This window comes from Mytilus galloprovincialis, chromosome 12 (genome assembly GCF_965363235.1).
Source record: "Mytilus galloprovincialis chromosome 12, xbMytGall1.hap1.1, whole genome shotgun sequence".
In the NCBI taxonomy this organism is placed as follows: Eukaryota; Metazoa; Mollusca; class Bivalvia; order Mytilida; family Mytilidae; genus Mytilus; species Mytilus galloprovincialis.
The window spans coordinates 48319118-48340102 of record NC_134849.1 but is presented as its reverse complement, the minus strand read 5'-3'; the positions used below and the strand labels follow the sequence as shown (position 1 = coordinate 48340102).

General features: G+C 31.5%; 1 protein-coding gene across 1 annotated transcript; it reads left to right on the top strand.

Annotated features, from left to right (window-relative positions):
- Positions 1–6128: 6128 nt before the first annotated feature.
- On the top strand, positions 6129–13715 carry LOC143054045 (uncharacterized). The gene is made up of 3 exons (XM_076226902.1): positions 6129–6694; positions 11736–11885; positions 12783–13715. The coding sequence occupies exons 1-3, from the start codon at positions 6478–6480 to the stop codon at positions 13055–13057; spliced, it is 642 nt and encodes a 213-aa protein (XP_076083017.1). The 5' UTR covers positions 6129–6477; the 3' UTR covers positions 13058–13715.
- Positions 13716–20985: the final 7270 nt, after the last annotated feature.

The window sequence follows — 20985 nt, the reverse complement described above, 5'->3', positions numbered from 1 at the left end:
AAGTAAAATTGTTGATCAGGTCACAATCTATCTGCCCTGGAATTTTCAGGTGAATCGGATAATCGGTTGTTAGGTTGCTGCCCCTGAATTGGTAAATTTGAGGAAATTTTGAGGCTGTTTTTTTGTTATTATCTTGAATATTATTATAAGAGATAAACTGTAAACAGCAATAATGTACAGCAAAATAAGGACTAAAAATAAGTCAGTATGACCAAAATAGTCAATTGACCCCCTAAGGAGTTATTGCCCTTCATAGTCAATTGTTAACAATTTTCTTAAAATTTGAAGATTTTCAATAACATTTTCCACATAAAGTACTGTTATAGATAGAGATAATTGTAAGCAGCAAGAATGTTTAGTAAAGTAAGATCTACAAACACATCACCATCACCAAAACACAATTTTGTCATGAATCCATCTGTGTCCATTGTTTAATTCACATAGACCAAGGTGAGCGACACAGGCTCTTTAGAGCCTCTAGTTTGACATCATGAATAGACCGCAAGTACGAAAACTAAGGGAAAAAAACCCATATTTTCGATATTGTCATTGTACATGTATCAGCTATAATATGTTTTCTTATTGGTCAATTAATCCTAATTTTAAGTTTACGCCAGAAACAGGGGCCATTTTAGAACCTTGTCGAACCCTACTCCTTTGACAATTTCAAATTGTATCTGTGTTTAGTGGTTCCTTACCATGTTTTTAGTATGAGCTGTATTGGTTAGAAATCAACCTTATACAAATCAACGTCAATAGATATAGGAAGATGTGGTGTGAGTGCCAATGAGACAACTCTCCATCCAAATAACAATTTAAAAAAAAAAGATAATCATTAAAACCAGTTTTAATCCATGAAAATGCCTGTATCAAGTCAGGAATATGGCAGTTGTTGTCAATGTACGGCCTTCAACACGGAGCCTTGGCTCACACCGAACAACAAACTATAAAGGGCCCCAAAATTACAAGTGTAAAACCATTTAAACGGGAAAACCAACGGTCTAATTTATATAAAAAAATGAGAAATGAGAAACACGTATAAATTACATAAACAAACTACAACTACTGTACATCAGATTCCTGACTTAGGACAGGTGCAAACATTTGCAGCGGGATTAAACGTTTTAATGGTACCAAATCTTCTCCCTTTTTCTGAAACAATAGCATAACATCACACCATAGAAAAACATACGATAAAATATCAAATGTCAATACATATGTTAACCTTTTTTAAGTTTTGAAAAAAATTCAACAGAAAGTCTTGGACTGTTTACAAGTTGTATTGTTAATCGACTGCTACAAAACGGAACATGATTCATCTTTTATTTCATTGTATTTACTATATGAATTTTCCAAAATCTATCAGAGGATAATACATGTTCATATTTACGTACACTTGCATAAAGTTGATTTCTATCCGAAGCAGCTCATATTTGAAATGATTTCATTGATATCAAGTTCTAAAATTGAAAAAATAATATAGAATTTGCAACATCATTTTGGTGTATATCTCATGACAACATATGAGAAATGGGACAAATTCAAACATTTGTTTAAACATTCAAAATATTCCATTAAAATGTAAAAATATTTTATTGACTATTGTGAAAAAATTATTAAAAAAACATTAAAGGTATAGTTTGAAAAGAGATCCTTACAGACATTGTAAAACGGTAACAGTTGTTTGTTATGTTTGTCTGATCTATGAATGGCAATGAAGGCAGGACATGTAGGAAAACAAGTTGGCAACAGTATACTTTATTATTTTGATATTTGGTAAAGACTAACATCGATCACAAACATGCATTTCAATAGCATGTGTAGTAAACGAGGTGGCACCGCAGATTCATGCTTAAGTGCCTTCAAATGATAGTTTAATGTGGTTGTGAGGAAGTCATTCAGTATTGTCATTGCATATGTTGTGCATTGGCCTCCATGGGGGTATGTTTTAAGAACATGAAACCCCTTCGCTTCATTCATACTTCAGTGTCTACATAGTGGCTGTCATACAAGTGAGAGGTTTAGCTAGCTATAAAACCAGGTTTAATCCACGAAAATGCCTGTACCAAGTCAGGAATATGATAGTTGTCTAATCGTTTGATGTGTGTGAGCTTTTGATTTTGTCATTTGATTAGGTACTTTCCGTTTTGAATTTTCCTCGGAGTTAAGTATTTTTGTGATTTTACTTTTTATAGGTAAATTTTAAATGGATATTTCATATGAATGCATTCAAGTCTAAAGTTCCCGTCTGGCTTCTTAATTAATATGACCCATACGATTATCTACAGCCTGTCGATAAAATGTATTGCCGAAACGTTTATTGTTATCTTAAAGTTCGTTTCTTTGTGTGTTATATTGTCGTTTTGTTTTTTGTTGCACTTTAGTATTTCTGTTATTTCGTTGTTTTCCTCTTATATTTGATGTGTTTCCCTCAGTTGTAGTTTGTAAGGGACGACATCAAAAGTTCAATGGAGGATTAAAAAAAAACTTAATTCGTATAGTTTTTCACTGACCCCCTACCCCCTCTTAACTTTATATGTGAAAAAAATGATTGACCAATACGGATATATTTAAAATCGATGTCAATTGATTTAAACAAAACTTGCAGCATTTTTTACCCCCACCCCAAAACTATTTGAATTAAGTTTGTTTTATCCTTCATTTTATTTTTTTATGTCCCTAACCCGGATTTGTTTTATGACTATCGAACAGCGGTATACTACTGTTGCCTTTATTTATAAATGTTGTCCGCGGAAAGAAGCTTCTATCATCCCATCACACCTCTAGTAAGTATATCTACCCTATTAACATTTATCATTAAAAGAAGAGGGCTGTATATGAGTTACCGAATAATATCTATCAACTGCCATTTAATTAAAATTGAAAACTTTTATTTGATACGATTTGGTGGACATGTATTTGGAAGAGTTAAAATGTCAAAGCTGTCAACGGAGTTTAAAGGATAAATGTTCAAAATATGTATGATGACACAAAATAACACGGACACTCTGAAAAAACATTTATCAAGGCTATAGGAAATTTCTTTTTTAGAGACGAGTGCCTGTGTGACACAATATCTAAACTGACTGACTATTAAAAATAAAAGCCGGTAAAATACCTATTACGCTTATTTGTGATAATCCAAAGAGAACAAAAAAGGGGAATTCGGCTGGAATATTAATGAGAAAGTTATTGAAGCAAACACCAGTCGACACAGGTTACAGAAGCAAACCCCCAAAACATATAAGAGTTAGTAATGACGAACGAAACGAAGATTTCTATCATGAATGGTTGGAATATTTAAAGTGACATTATTAATATTTGCAACTAATCAAACGTTTTTTTTATAACATAGAAACCGTTGGAGGAGTCCAAGTTAATCAACCAACAATTAAATATTAAGTAGATTCCGCAAAGTGGATCGACAAAAGCTTGAGGGGAACTACTGAAAAAAGATCGAAAATTGTGTAGAGGCTGAGATTTTATCATGCAAACCACTTACAGAATCTGTCCAAACTGGGGTACATCGATTTAATTTTTCTCTGGCGGCTAGACATATACAACCAGAGTCTTAAAAATGTAGAACACAAAAATCAATAATAAGAATAGATATTAAAGGACAAATCAGTTCATTGTTAGAAACTCTGAAAATTTACAAGACTCCAAGATTCCGAGTGAACTGATATTGGAATGATTGTTATCATGTATAGATGATGTTTTTAATATGTGCATGTTACTCGCCTGGACTATTGTTGTCTACTCTTTGGTCGGGTTGTTGTCTCTTTGACATATTCCCCATTTCCATTCTTAATTTTATGAAGTCAATCACTGATTATTCCGTGAATAGGGATATTTGTGAGTGCTAATCATAGAATGCAGGGAAGGTATTGGACTATTTTTCCGTGACTTAAGACATTGGATTCGTGTGAATATCAAGATTTCAGAACCTAACTGACTTGATACCAGTTACTGATTGAATAAAAGAACGCGATAATGACGCATTCAAACAACACAAAAACATATTGAAGGCAACGCACAGTTTTCAACAGTAGACCTGTGATGTTTAAAGCTCCGTGTCTACAAACAAGTTTTTAAAGGAAACAATTATTTCAACACATAACAAGCATTAAGAAATGACATAAAACAAAATCTAAACGAAGTTCGTGACGTAGGACAGGTCCATGCATTTGTTATACTGTAGCTTTTAAATTCGACGAGGGACGCAACAAACAAAGCACTTTTCTTTTTATGTCTTCGGTTCCATCGAGTTGTGTATGTTTGAAAAATATGCAGTAATTGTTTCTAAAAGTGTATTAAGAAGCTGAAAAGAAGAACAACAGGAGCAAGTAATTCAGAAGTTGTCGTTTGTTGTCGTGTAGCATATTTATTTTTCGCTAATTATTTTGTTCATAAATTAGGCCGTTTGTTTTCAAGTTTGAGGTGTCTTACATTTGGCATTTCGTGACCTTTTATAGCTGACTGTCATCAGTACATTTTGCACCAAAATAAATAAAGATCCTTAATTCATATATTTCTTGAAACTAATTGTTTATAAATTATATAAGTAGATAAGACAAAAAACTTTTTTTTAATATAGCAAATTACAAACTATATTAACCATAACATTATTGAATAGATATAAATTTATTCAATTAAAAAAAGGTGACGATTCGTAAAATTAACGAGACGTTATAATTTATGATACATGCTCTATGTAAATTCGTGATTTAAATTTCTTTTGCATTTTAACCTTGGTCCACATTACCAACCTACCCTTCAAATATTTACATGCGATAGTCTATTCGAATTGAATATTTCAAAAGATATAAGCTGTTCAATATACAATTATTGATCAGCACTAATGGGGCACATTTAGGGTGTAGAATTATATTAAATCTATGTACGTAGATAAAAGTACGAATTAAAGTATAGCGGCATGAGTTCATGAGACAACAACCCATTTCAACAATAAAGCTGTATTCTTGAAAGTTAAAAAACTTGACAGAATCCCCCCCCCCCCCCCCCCCCCCCACACACACATTTTTTTAATTATTGAATAAATTTATAAAGCACACGTGCACAAAAGTAGTCCTAATTGCGAAAAAACGATAACTTAATATGCCTTGCTTTATGTTTATGAAAACTTATTATCCTAAATCCTGGTCACGGATTGTGTTTATAATTTGGCATTGCAAAAAAATCATCTTAGAGACTTTTTACGACGTCATTATTATCTATTGGATATATTGATACCATAGTCTGGGAGAAAATGATTTATTTATTGGATATATTGATTCCATAGTCTGGGAGAAAATTATTTATTTATTGGATATATTGATTCCATAGTCTGGGAGAAAATGAGGGTTGATCGTTCTACTTCTTATCGTTTGCTATCTACTCTTTTTTGTATTTAAATATAATTTCTATAAGTTCTTATAAATACGTCTATTTGTTTGAAGTGCTTTAATTCTAATATCCGTACAAACCTTAATAAAACTCAGCTTTAAAAACGGAACAAGGGTCACCAACAAGTGCGAAATGCTAATTTACAACTTAAAAAAAAACCGTATACCAATCTTTGAAAGCAAAAAATCTTTTTGTTAGTAAGTGCGACACATATTTTGTCCAATATGTTCTTCTAGTCTCAGATTTTTTATTAAAGATTTTACCAAACTTTAGAATGGATAAATTTACAAGTAAACCTGATGCCACAGTTTTGATTGGTTGAGATTGCTTAACGCTTAACAATGAAATGCGAAACAGATCTCAAGAAGCTTCAGACAATTTTCAAATTAGTTCTTACCTCATATTTCTTATTTTCATTAAAACTAAAAAAGAAATGTGAACCGACAAATACATTATAAGTAAAAGTTCATAGATAAACAATATTCAATTTCTAACATTCATTGTTCTTGGAACTTGCTCTATACAATTTAAATTTCCATACTTAGACTTACATAAAGTATACAGAAAATAAGAATATAAAAAACAAAATAGGAGTATTAAACCCCGACAGAGCCTCGGGTTTTGTATTTATTGTTGTTCACGTTCTAATCTAAAGGTATAAGAACTATACATATGATTTAAAGGTTGAACTAGGCCCAGTTTAAAATCTTATTTGTTGGAAAGAAACCAAAATTGCACATTAAACTTTCATGCGTAATCAACAGCAGTAGGATTGAAGTTTTAACAGTCCAAAGTTTTGATTTATTTGGGGTATTCTGATACTTAGCCCACACGAAGGAACCTATTAGCGCAAGTCTTGAATTTCTTACTGAAAATTGACATAAGTTTGATTTAGATTATTGTGCTAAAATGACAGAATACCAAGCCGGTAGAGAAATGTGAACAAACAGTTCCGTGTGATTGTTAAATGCACAAGCAAGTGCTTATATAACCCTTTTTGCTAAATTTCGGATTAAAATAAAAAGTGTTTAATCATTTCGAATTTCGAAGAAAAAGGATCTTTACAACAAAATGCCGTGCAAATTTAACTGTCCTTGTCGAATTGGTCTTGACTGGATATCGGGAATTGTGGAACTTATTAGTTTGATTTTCTTTTTGTCTGGATTTGGGACTAAATACTGGGCGGTGTCAGAAGATGGAGCTATACATTCTGGACTCTTTACAACGTGTACCACAGATATACATATATTGTGTTACGCTACTCATAACTATTATTATTCATCAGCAGGTAATAATTATTTCAGAAAATAATAATAACAATAAATGCTTTTTAAGAAGGTTAGCATAACGATATTATTGTAATAATACACAATAGATACAAAAATGACCAAAATTATTGACAGACAACACTAAATACAAACATCCGCCTTAAATGAGTAAAACAAACCTGCAACCAAAGACAAAACCATATAGGGAGGATTGTGTAAACCCCCCCTCCCCCCCACACGTCCCTGTTCCAATTATGGAGCCTATAATTCAGTGGTTGTTGTTTGTTGCTGCTTATCGTATTTGTTTTTGTAAATTGTTTTGAAGATAAATCTGGCAATTACTTTTCTCGTTTTACATTTCTCAGTTCGGGGACTTTTATAGCTTACTATGCGGTATAGGCATTGTTCATTGGTTGAAGTACCTATGATTACTAATGAGGCAACTATCCACTTGAATCCGGTTCAAATGCAGTGTATGTCAGCAGCTATAGATAAGTGCACTTCATTCAGCAAATGGCGAAACACATACCGTATAGCTGGTCATACAAAAATCCCGACATGAATATATGTGAAACAATTCATACGAGAAAACCTTGTACAGTCAATTGAGTTTACATTTATTTAATTTGATGTTTTAGACACTGTTATCAACGGACAAATGATTTTGTTCTAGCTTCATCTATGACAATAAACCTCCTCACAAATGTACCGAATGAAAAAACTTGTAAGAAATCATTTCTGTATATTCTTCATGCTTTATACCATTGTAAGTAACTATCTTTTCTCCTAAAAATGTTCATCTTTCAGGTACGATACAACTTTCCGAAATCTACCAATTTTCAACAAATAAAATTTCGAGCATACCAATTTACTCAGTGTGAACTCTTAATATAATAACATCGGAATCATATTATATAAGAGACTGACAATTACATGTAATGACCATATTTGCAATTGAAATAAAATACTCGCTTCTCTCAGTGTTTTCAAACTGTATTCGCTCTCTCACGTAGACATATTCATATTTTTTTTCTTACTTTCTATATTTTCAAAATATGGGTTATTAATAAACTGTTTATAAACGTCTCTTTCAAACTAAAATTTTGTAAACAATAAAATTCAAATATTGTCCACAACGCAACAAACTCACAAAAAGAGGTTTTGCAGACATAATATATATCATGTATTTTATTTTTTAGATGTTAAGGTTTTAATTCATACTTTTAATGACATCTTGAGGCCGCTTTTTTCAGAGCAAAAAAGTTAAATTATTTGATAGTTTTGTTTAATTTTTTTCCTTCATAATAACCTATTTACGAGAACTTTTTCTTGCGACCTGTCTTTTATGTCGTACTTGTAGAGAAAGTGCTTACGTTGAGGAGATCCATTTGAACAACACAAAAAAATGTCAATTATTTTTAGCCATAGAGGACAAAATCTTTAAGTAAAACAATGAAGATAAATTGACAGGAAAGTTAATAATAGCAAATAATAAAATCAAACTAATAATAAGTACAATGTTATAGAATCAAAAACATCAAACGAAATGAAAAAACATATCATCGAACTTAAAACTCAAAGGGATCAAATGATATTCAAGTAAAACGTGTGAATATTAAATGAAAATTAAAATTATAAAATTTATGAAGTGATGATTTCAGCTTCCCAATGCTTCACTGTTGGTAAGCTGAAATCATTTCTTTTGTTGTAAAGTTCTGTTTTCAACCGACCCTCATAGTCAATATCCAGATATAAATCCTAATCAAGTGGCAAAATCAAGAGCTTAAATACATCAAACGAAGGGATAACAACTGTCATATTCCTGACTTGGTACAGGAATTTTGAAATGTTGAAAATGGTGGATTGAACCTGGTTTTATAGCTTTTTTGTTTTTGTTTTTATCAGATATAAAAGAAAGAAGCGTGTGCGGCAGAATAGAAATAGCGGAATTAGAAAGTTGTAAACCAAAACCCAACTTTGGTATAAGTTTTGAAAAAAAAATTGGTTTATTTCTTAATAGAACATCAAATTATAAACTCACGTAGAAGACTCCAATTTCAACAATTTAGACTTTGATAAATTTTTAGTAGCTATCCCAAGAACGGTATTAGATTGATTGATTGTTGGTTGCTTTACGCCGCATTAGCACAAAAAGGCTATATCGCGGCGATATTGGGATAGCTACTGAAAATTTGTCAAAGTTTAAATTGTTAAAATTGGAGTCTTCTACGTGCGTTTATAATTTGATGTTCTATTAAGAAATAAACCATTTTTTTTTTCAAAACTTATACCAAAGTTTCAGTGATTGATAAAACAGGAAAAGTTATTCGATTTCGACTCTTTCATTCAATATACATTCCGATGTAACCAATAACTTCTACATAAGTTGTGTATGCCACGTTTTTCTTATATAGCTACCAGGAATGATCGACGTTCAATACATTTAGTTATCTTATTTTTTAAACAAATCAATTGATAACCTTTTGATTTTATTGGCAAGGTGATGCATTTTAAGTCTTCAAAGTGAATCATAGTTTGTCATTCACCTCTCTGTGTAAGTCCGTTAGGTTTCGGTGGGTTTTTTTTAAATGTGTATTGTAATTTCTTCAAATGACATGACCTTTGAAGAGTAAATAGAATTGATTGCATACACGGTTTTTATTCAATATCCAATTTGCAAGGAGGTTTATGGTCATCGAAAAAGTTTGCCAAATTTAAGAAGTTCCAACACTTTTCAGTCAAATGATACACCATGGTTAATTTGCAACTCTGTTTCAAACCATTGGTTCATTTTTAGCGCAGATTCACAGTATTATCTGATCTGATCATCATAAAAAAAAATGGACAAAGAAAAATAAATATATGTTTTTTTTATTAGTTGTTACCTATCATATGGAATACAAGTGAGGGGTTTAGCGCTTTAAAACCAGGTTCAATCTACCAATCTACATTGGAGAATGCCTGTACCAAGTCAGGAATATGACAGTTGTTGTCCATTCGTTTGATGTGTTTTGTCGTTTGATTTTGCCATTTGATTAGGGACTTTCCGTTTTGAATTTTCCTCAGAGTTCAGTATTTTTGTTATTTTACTTTATACTGCAGTCTCTCCCCGTATTCAATATATGTCCAAATGTTTCCATCGTAGAGCAGAAGTTTTATCTCTCCTTAATTGTACCTGATATATTCCATATCAAGTACAGTTAAGGAGAGATTAAAAAAAAGAAAAAAAGCTTTTGTGTATCGGAGACTTCCACCCTTCTAAGACCATTCAAAAAATATATATGAGCATAGTGAAATTATTGTAAACAATAAAAATAACTAATCTGTAGTTTGGGTCGTTGTTTAATTTGCGTCTGAATTTTCATGTATTCTCATTTCTCTTTCTCTCATTGCATTACAGCAGCGTTTACTTGATTTAAATCCTTAAAACATTTTCGGAAAGGACATTTTTATACCATGTAATGTTTTTTTTACAATTTAGGCAAATAACTTTCCCCGTAGTTACAGTATGCATTCCAGTTATTGACGCAATTTATATATATTATAACATATTCTTGCGAGTATTTTTTTTTAAATACCGAACTCAGATGAAAGTTCAAAACGGAAAATCCCTAAGCAAGTGGGAAAATCCAAAGCTCAAATACATCAAACGAATGGATAACAATTGCATATTCCTGACCATATTTCGCTTTTTTTGTAATGATATAATATTATCAAATATTTAAAAAAAAATATATAGTATAATTAAAAAACCAGTCAAAAATTAAATCAATAACCATAGTTGTGAACAGACCTATCTCGTTTTTATTTACTACAAAACGAAAAGTATTCTTTGCAGATTTTATTCGACATGCAGAAGAATAACCAGGATCATCAATCATGCGGCATATGGCTATGAAAGAACGTTAGGAAATTTTGAATCTATCTTATAAGATTTATAACTAATCTATCATGAAATCTATTTCTCAAGATTCAAATTAATTTCTTTGTTATAAATATTTTGTGCATGATATAATGAACAAATTAACAGTAATTTCGTGGATCAAGTCACTGGTCGGGTGACAACATAGATAAGCACGCTTTATAAAGTGGTCTTTCCTGAAAATTCAGACATAGACTTTACCTCGTTTTAGTAATTAAATGCCAATTCATTGAAAAAACATAGTCCTAGTTTTTTCAGAGCTTAGTCCTAGTTAAACAGAACTTAGTCCTCTTTAAACAGAGTTTTTTTTTTCTACAAAAATGGGTTCGTGAATACAAATTGCATTCATTTGACCATGAAAAATCTAACTTTGTTAAGAAACGCACTGATTAAAAAAAAACTACCAACTATACTGTGAATGATATCATACTTGACATTTTGATAGACAACATATTGGCTGAGTCTGGTGAATTGATATTTCAAAAGACAATTGGTATTCCAATGTGTAATAATTGTGCACCCCTACTGGCTCACTTGATTTTGTACTCATGAAGCAGAATTCATACAAAAACATTCTTAAAGGAAAAAGATAAAACAAATCTTTCAAAAAAAGTCCTTTAATTTTAATTTCATATGTATTGACGATCCTGTCACTAAATAATCCACATTTCATGCAGTGAAAAGTAAAATCACTAAAAAAATATTGAACTCCGAGGAAAATTCAAAACGAAAAGTCCCTAATCAAATGGCAAAATCAAAAGCTCAAACACATTAAACGAATGGATAACAACTGTCATATTCCTAACTTTGAACAGGCATTTTCTCACTAGTACGACAGTCGCCGACTGTGTAAACGAGCCTTTGACATTAACAACTGTGCAGGAGCGGATCCAGCCATTTTAAAAAGGGGGTCCTTACCCAGGACAAGGGTTCCAACTACATGTCCCCATTCAAATGCATAGATCGTCCAAAAAAGGGGGGCTCCAACCCCGTACCCCCTGGAACCGCCACTGCACTGTGTCTTCATTCATATGTTTATGACTTCAGTACAAAATGATATGTGTTTTATTATCATTATTAGATTTAGATATCACACTTTTTTTTTATTGTTAACAACTCGTCTCATTTTATAATTTCAGCCAAAGGTAGGGTCATGGGTGCTGCAGTTATTGAGATATTTACTACTTGTGGATTACTATTTGTTCTACTTTTAATGCTGTTGTACATGTGCGGCTTATTCGAAGAAAAAGCAGTTGGAAGATTAGCTGCACTCACATCTTACATCACAAGTATGTTTGATTTGTTAAATTATAAACATATAGATTACTTATATAACTTATGAATATGATTGTCAATGAGACAATTATCCACCAGAGTCCAAATGACGTAGTTAAGTTTAAACATATTTATTTATAGTGGATTGGGAAACAAGTTTTGCAACTTATATTAATACCTTTCCACTTTGCGGGTGCGAGTGCTGCCTTGTAGCGGCATTAGCTTGCTATTTTTCGAAATCAAGGGTGTCTTTTACATGCAAGAGATATGGCTCTCTCTTAACACGGGTCAGACATATATTGTCCAATTCCGACGGACTATCATCGTTTCCTCATGTCCAAATGACGAAGGTGCAAGCACGTTACGACCGTCAATAATGAGCAAACCTTAACTATACAGTCATCTGTAAAAGTACCCACACGACAAGATCTGAAACAATTTAAACAAGAAATTACAACGGTTTGATTTATGAAAATACAATTAATGAAAAACAAATACGGCGCACAACAACACAAAAATGACAATCACCCAATATAAAGGCTCCTGTTTTGGCATATAATGCATGTGGCGGGCTAAACTTGTTTGTGAGCAGTCAATCTACCTACTAACATATACAGTACCGATATACGAGTATTTGTATTTAGACCAACGTATCATACAACAAAAATGCATTAAATGGCAGTGTAAATACGTCATACACATTCTGAGAAAAGCATGACGTATTATTGTAAGAAGACTTTCCACAGATGACTAATTGTCTCCGCGATAATATTGATTTTACATTGTGCTGTACCATTATTAGATCTTATTACTTATCTTTATGAAAACAAATGATAAGGGAAACACATGTACACATAACCAAGGCCAGTTTATAATACATCTATAGTAAATATGCAATTGGTTTATTTCAGGTTTCTTTGGATTTCTTGGTGTAATCTTGTTTGGTGCTGGTGCTAACAGTATTGACTTTTCCGTTGGTTGGTCGATGGGGTTAGTAATCATGGGATTATTATTGAACATTGTAGCAGGCATTTTTATTCACATAGGAAGTAATCAGTATGTCGATGAAAAACTATTTCAGCAGTCTAAACATTTAAGAACTAAATCAGCTATTCCACCATTACCCCCTATTCGACCGCAAGCTCAAGTGACGTCTCGATTTTCAAAGATGAAATTATCTGCATAAATATAAAGACAGTTCAGCAATACAATTTGACGAATGGCCAGTTGGTAACAGGTGAAAAGATTTTGACGACATCGTTATTTCGGTGGACACTTAGATATAGAAAACAGTTTTATGACGAGGATTCCAAAATATTCCTAATATTCATGATATGACGTATAAACGGTGTCAGGTGGTTCCCCTGTGATTTCTAGTCAATAAACATAATAAGAAAGCGGCCTAGCATACTGGACAAGCATATTGGTTGTTGTATGATTTAACCAAAGACGCGATCAATAGTTGGCTGGTTTTGAGAATATTATTTTCGGAATGCTAGTAGTGTTCTTACATCTTATTTTAGAATACAATCTAGAACCTTTGCTGTTATTTCAGTGTGTGAATACTTTTTTAATTTATATCTGTTCGATTTAATTGGTGCATTATTAACTTTTAAACACTAGCATTATGAGTGAAATGTAAAAGATAATTTTGAAATCGGAGAAGTGAAAGTTAAAGTGAAGAGCTTAAGTGCTTTATATTTGTATACTAGTATATCTGTGTTTAAATGTGTTTAAATGAATATATGAGATTAGGAAAGATGTGAGGGTTGAGCAATGTACCGTATACTATAAAATTTGATTACATTCCAATGAGATAATCCAATAAATTAAGATGAAAAATGTGTTATTTTTTCCTTCATAGGTTTGACGTTTGTTAATCAATTTTGATAAATATAAATATCAAAACAATTCAATAAAACATGGGACTGCATTGCCCATACCTTTGAAATGATGGCACACACTGTCGCGTTGACATTTAAAACGTTCTATCAGTTTCCATATATTGTCTGACAAATCATAACAACTGAAACGGCATAATGTCTGTATCAAATGTTTCAGTTTGCATTATACTTCAGCTTTAAATTCTCTAATCACATCTATGTCTTACGTACATTATATCCTTTCAGAATCCTGTGAATTTTCGCCTTTCTGCTGTTTTACAATCTGAATATTCTTGACAAAATCGATAAATACTCGAAATACAAATCAATCAGAAATATCAGTTACCTGATGTATAATGGTGATTAGTCGCGTATGGAATATTAATTTCTATATAGGCAGAATTTCTGTTAGCGGAGAGACAGACTAAACTTTCTTGAGATTTATACAAATTTAGTACCAACAAACGGTTGGAGAAAATGCTACATGAAAAACCAATACAATAGAGTCTAATGATTAAAACAGTATACGAAATAACAATGGTTAAAAAGGTATGGTACATATTATAAGTAAAAATGTTAGATCTAGGCTTTTAACCCTTGTGTCTGTGAAACAGTTGCAACTCCGTTTGCATTGTGTCAAGCCATAGACAGTTCGGTCATATAAACAGTTAATAAAGATATAAATCTATAACTTATCCTAACACTGTAAAATCATCTAAATAATTATCAAAAATTGCTATGCATGCATTTGTTTAACCTTTTCGGACCAAATTCCAAGGAATAAACAGTTATCACGAAACCGTGGAATGTTGGTTTAAGTACGGTCATTTATGACACCTGTGGTTGTGCCAAGACCCGGTAATTTAAAAACTTTAAACAAGCAAAATAAACCGATTCATTATTCAAAATATAGACGTCTAAAGCAGCTTATATCACATTTAAATTTTAATCTTTCCACGGCTTACAATTTTTCCGAAAGGTTGGTTGATTTTCTAAATACTTTTGATAATATGCATTCGTCGAAAAGGCACTTAATGTCATTGTTCTTTTATCCGTATTAACAAACTCGACAAAGGCTCCACTTGGGTATACCCTCTTAATGAGGACGTAAGGGGGGGGGGTATCTGCAACGAAAAATGCGAAATAAAATTGCCATTTCACAATGAACGATCAATCAAAAATGTCTTTCACGTTGATCTTTTTACTGATTTCACGAAACACAGTGAATAACGAACCTTTTTCACGACTGAACGTAAAATAAAAAAGACAAAACACGTTGCACGAAAATAACCCTTTGTTTACATCGTAATTATATCATCAGAATAATTTTTTTCATATCAAGTGTTAATTTCTCATATAGACCTTAAAGACAAGAAGAAAAGCTAAAAGCAAAACTTTTTTTTTGCACTTTGTAAATATATAAATGATATCGTTTTACTAAAAAAATCTATTTTAAATGCGAACTTATATTTCATATGTGCCTGCGAACTTCAAATTTAGGAAACAACAGAAACAAGATGGTATGCTACATTAATTGAATTTAATGCTGACGGATCACAAAAACGGCTACTTACAAACGTAATGTCAACTTTCCGTTCTTGAGTTTAAAAATATTACCGTATCAGTGGAGTTGTTATCAATAATATATTATAATTGTTTGTTTTTATTATGGCGATGGCACCTACTAAGGTTTGCTTTAAACTCATAAACTAATCCATCAGAGTTATAGGGGAATCTAACATTATCACTCAAAAAGCCTTCGTTCTCCACGATGAATTTGTTAATCGGTCAATGTCTTTATTTCTGAACTCTCTAGCATATCAATAAAATTCACTTTTGACATCTACCATTATTACACGTTTTGTAATGTTTCTAGTTTTGATATTGATTTTATTCTACATATATCTGTTCGAAATTCTTTTGGATTGAATACTTCGTGAATTCATATTGCAGAAGAAAAATGCCCTTTTACAGACATATTAACACTGTCTCCTTGTGTGGCAGGTAATGCATTTATAGCAATAAACGATTACATTGTCTACGCACGCGGTCTTGGTCCTTTTTGAATTCATGTGATCCCCTCATTTTGTCTGTAGTAACTTGATTTGTATCTTCTGGAATCGATTAATGAGATTTGAAAGTCGGTAAAATACTTTTGCCTTAATTCTTCTTCTCTTTCGACAATAGAGGTTTTCATTGCACAGAAATTGAAGAACTAAAACAAATGTGTACAAATATTTTTTTTAAATCACGTTCGATGATTAGAAATACTTTTACAAAGAGATGATCTGAGGGTGTTATTTGAAATGTTGGTAAATAAACCTTTCATATTTTTAATATGAATTAAGTCTGTGAGAATCGATGCTGAGCTATTCCCGCTTCATTCGGGGAAATCCTATTGTTTATTTCAAAACTTTCTTTCATTTTATTTATCTATGAAGGAATATAGTGGAGGTGGTCATGCTGCTGATAGTGAACACAAAACTGACAAAACTTTATAATAAATTGATCCATTTCACTGACCAATAGTGCTATTCATTTGGACACATTTCGTAACGGAATTTTTTAAATATATTTTGACAGCATTTAAATTTACTATTTTACTTGACCCCTTTAACTACTGGCACATATTTTGGACAGTATTAAAAACCATTCGTATCCACGTACCGGTTATTAAATTTCAAGCCGATTATTTACCAAAAAATAATTTAAACATTGAAAACAATATACAAAAATGTAATGCTATAGAATATGTATAGTAGATTTCGGGTTACATCAATGTATAATTGCATCAAATACAAAAGTCACTGCACAAGTGATGTTAAGCTGTTCTATTTCATAGTCAGTGGTCGGAATACAATCACTTTCAGTTTGATTTTTGAGGTTTATTTAGGGTTCAAAGGGTTAACAAAAACACACCCTTTATTTATATTTTTATATTATAAATTAATCTATAAAAACAAAAATTATACAATGACGCAACAAAGAATATTCATAGTAACTAGAGGCAAGTTTAAAAAGCACATTTACTGTTCATGAAATCATGGCTTCCTATATTCTTACATTTGAGAATTAGTGTACGGGAAGACATTAAATCAATAGCAGAGGATTTATGAAAATTTTGAGGATAAAAAGGATTTTCTTTAACAAGAAAGTTTACACTTGTTTTTTAGTCATTCAAATGTATGCACATTTTCTAAAATTTGAAGTTTCATATGACTTTAACCCTACCAATGCGTCAAAACTTACGACTTTTACAAACATAATGTGACGGATTTGATATCCATCGTTTGGTGTGTTTTATCATTTGATTTTGCCATTTTATTTGGGACTGCTGTTTTTAATTTACCTCGGAGTTCAGTATTTTTGTGATTTTACTTTTTACGACGAACTGTATGGAAGATATTCTGAATTACTTTTACCGATATTAGATTATAGGAAGTCATGATTTCATAAACGGGAAATGTGATTTTTAATCTAGGAAAGTATTGTGTATTGAAATTTGATGCACACAAAATCAGTACAAAATAAAGGAATGTATCTCCCTCGCGTATAGGTTTGAATTTACATTTGTTCTTTTTGGTAGTATCATGATCAGCTCTTAGACGCTTGTAAAAAGTTTGAAATACTTAGCCTCAAGCTTTACTGATGAGATATACATTGTCGAAATTCGGGTTTGTTGCAATGACATTGATACCATTGAAGTTATTATTGTACGTTCATTTTTTTTTTACATTTTGTTATTCCGCTCATCAGAATAAAAGGGAGAGGGATGTGGTGTCATAAAACTACTTTACGTAAAGTTACGCTATTTTGCAATTATAACATAGCACTCATAAATTTTATTCATAGTACTCTAGTATTTTGACTTCGAACGGCCAAAATTAAAGAATCATAATTCATTGCCTCTTAATTGATCCACACTGTATTTTTGTTGTTTTAGTCTGTGTTATATTTTTGTGTTTAAAAATAAAAATGAGCAAATACTACGTAGATTTAAATGCAATGAGTGTGATATTTAGTTATTGTTATCACTAATATTAACAGGTCTGGATGGAATAAAGCTGTTGTTTTTGTTCAATTTTTAAACAAAACATGCTTTGAACATTAAACACCATTTTAAAGGCATATTACAATTACATATCATGCCACACCCATATAAGTGAAAGCGTTTGATAAAAAATCGTCAGTAAATTGAGTTTTTTATAACGCCGTATTATTAAACATGTTAAAAAAAAATTATCCAGTTGTAACTTACGGGACGTAAAACTATCTGTTTTTAAAAATTGCTAAAATTACAAATATCGAATTATACTATTGTTTTTTTTTTGTTTAAACGTTAACTATATTTGAGTATTTGCCATATCAGATTTTTTTTGTCAATATGTGTAGACAAAGTTCTGTAGTTTGCCTCAACAAGCAAACACAAAAACAAATAAATTAAATAATGACATAATAAAACAAATACAGCCTTTGAATGAAAAATGGTCTGTAGAGTGCAGATAGGCTGATACAAAATGTCACAATTGTTTTATGTTTTTCGATGATTCTAGAGATTTAGATTTTAAGTTTTTCGGGTCATTTGAGTTTGTTTTGAGACCAACATTTCAAGTGATGTCCTTGCATTCGTTAACATTAATGTAAGAACATATTTGTTGATATATATTGCTTGAGTTCAACTAGGGAAAATTACGAAAGGACGCAGGTAGTACGGCACCCAACAAGAAATGTGTACATGATAGTAAAAAAATAGAAATAGAATATCAAATTTTTGAGAAATGTAAACACACCACTTTTTAAAGCTTTGAAACAGGGACTTTTACCACAAAAAAAAAAAGATTCACACATTTTAATTCATTCAATTATTCGTAATCGTTTTATTGCAAATATTACTATTATTATTGATTAAGGTTAGAGCCAACAATCAGTGAATTAATTGCTGAAGATGAACTATCCCAGTATTGCATTAAATACAGTCAGTCAAATATTTAGTCATACTTTGTTTGGTGATTTCGCTTGTTCTTTTTCACCGATCTCTTTTTTGCACAGAAAAATATCAGTATATAACATATTTAAACTATACAGGTAAAATTAGGTTGGGGGGGGGGGGGGTATTTGTTGTTTTGTATTCCGTGTCAGGGTTTAATTTTGCAATAAAAGAATGTAAAAATGGTATCAATTTATCAAAACAATAAGATGTGTATGAAATGATTACGGGGAGCAAACTTTATTTGAAAAAGACACTCCTATAATTACTATGTTGAAGCCCATTCATATACCAAAATTATAAAGTTGCATTAACATCTGTCAGGTTCTAAAGAAAAATAAATTTACAGATAAGATTGATCGGTTGCATTTTGAAAATAAAGTCAATTAACTAGTTATTTTTTTTAATTTATAACATTGCAACATATTGTTTGGTAAAAAACCTTAACTTGAATGATATTTGTTTTTTTTTAAACGAGTACTGCTACGCCGATATAATTTGAAATATTCGGCTATGATTATTAATGTCCTTCGTCGTACAAAGTATTGACAGATTAATGATATGAACCATGGGTAATGTTTCACTCTTTTATCATACCTATACACAATAATATTAGACATAAGTACAGTTAAAACCGTTGTTCAAATAGTAACATGACCCACTTCTGATAAAATCTCTTAAAATTAATACATATTTAAAAGTTTACAAATATAAGACCTTCGAAAGTTCTCAACCAATTTTCAATTCTTAAAAGTATTTTAATAAAATAGATACATATTTACAGTCATATAATTGCTTTATCACGTTATAAGTTTTACAGAAATAGTCATGGTCATAATTTCAGGTTAATACATCTTGTTTTGAAAAAAAGTTTTATTAATGTTAATTACCCTAATTATTTGGATAAAAACAACAATCTTGGGAATAAAATAATACCAGCAGAGTGATGTTTGCGTATTGTGACATGCAAACGTTTAAGATTTGTATCAAATGTAATGTATATGTAATGGCTAGTCTGGTTTTGGAACTGATTTTCTTATCAGCAAGAATTAGCTCCCTAATGCAAGCCGATGTTTGAGCTGATGTAAAACAAAAAAAAAAAACGTATTGTTATTATTCTATTATTATGTCACCCGATTGACAATGTCGGGTGACATATTGCTATTCCTCTGTTTCTTTTTCCGTATTATTATTTTTCTTCCACCTAATTTTGTCCGACCGCTTTCTCGGAACCAAAGGAACCAATCTAAATGATAGTTCACTATTACAAGGAACCCTGACTTTCGAGTTGCAGTGCAACTTTGGAACTAAAAAATGGCTGCCGTTACCATGGAAACAGAACAATTGTGAAAAATCCGGTTTTTGGTTTTAATGAATTATTTGGATATGCTTAAACTCAGAATCATTATATTTTGATACAATGTAGGTGCCCACTATATACTGGTTTTGGAGGATTTTGGCAATCATTGGAACTACTATGTTGCCATGGAAACTACACCAAAAATTTCAAAAATATCAGAATGCTCCAAATTTAACGAAACGTTTCATTAACGATGATCAACATTGGTAGATGTGGAATTTGGCGTTATAATTTAAAAAATGTCTGCCGTTACCATGGAAACAATGCAAAACATGTCAAAATGGTTTAAAAACCTTAAAGTGGCATTTACTTTCTTAAAATGGTAGGTCAAATTGATCGAAACTTTGATGGTATGGCCCCTCCTATGTACCAATGTGGTATATGCCATTAACTTTTGGGAATGGTCTCTGTTGCCATAGGAACAAATCAAAATGTCAAAAAATTTCAAGTTTCAAAATGCTCCAAAATTGATGAAACTTAATAGGATTGTTGACTGTCAAGTCTGCATGAGACTTTTGCAGTTGGAATTTCAAAAATGGCTACCGTTGCCATGGAAACTGGAAAAATGTTAAATATTTTCGAAATGCTCCAAACTTAATGAAACTTAATATTATTGTAAACTGGCATGTATAGATGAGACTTTTGACTTTGAAAATGTCAAAATGGCTGCCGTTGCCATGCAAACAGCAAAAATGTCATGTTTTTAAAAAATGATCTAAATGTACTAAAAATTTACAGAAAAATGTATAGCCATGCAAATATGTGCATTCACTGTTAAAGGTTTTTGAAATGGCTGCCGCTTAGTGGCAATGGGGGGGGGGGGGGAAGGGTGACATCCGCTATTGCTTGCAATAGCAATTCTAGTTTTATTTGTAATTTGTCTT

What these genes read in the sequence shown, in the direction of transcription:
- LOC143054045 (XM_076226902.1), top strand. Translation starts at nt 6,478, where the DNA reads ATGCCGTGCAAATTTAACTGTCCTTGTCGAATTGGTCTTGACTGGATA. An exon ending in CTATTATTATTCATCAGCAG is followed by an intron (nt 6,695 to 11,735) that starts GTAATAATTATT and finishes TTATAATTTCAG; the next exon opens with CCAAAGGTAGGGTCATGGGT. An exon ending in ACTCACATCTTACATCACAA is followed by an intron (nt 11,886 to 12,782) that starts GTATGTTTGATT and finishes GGTTTATTTCAG; the next exon opens with GTTTCTTTGGATTTCTTGGT.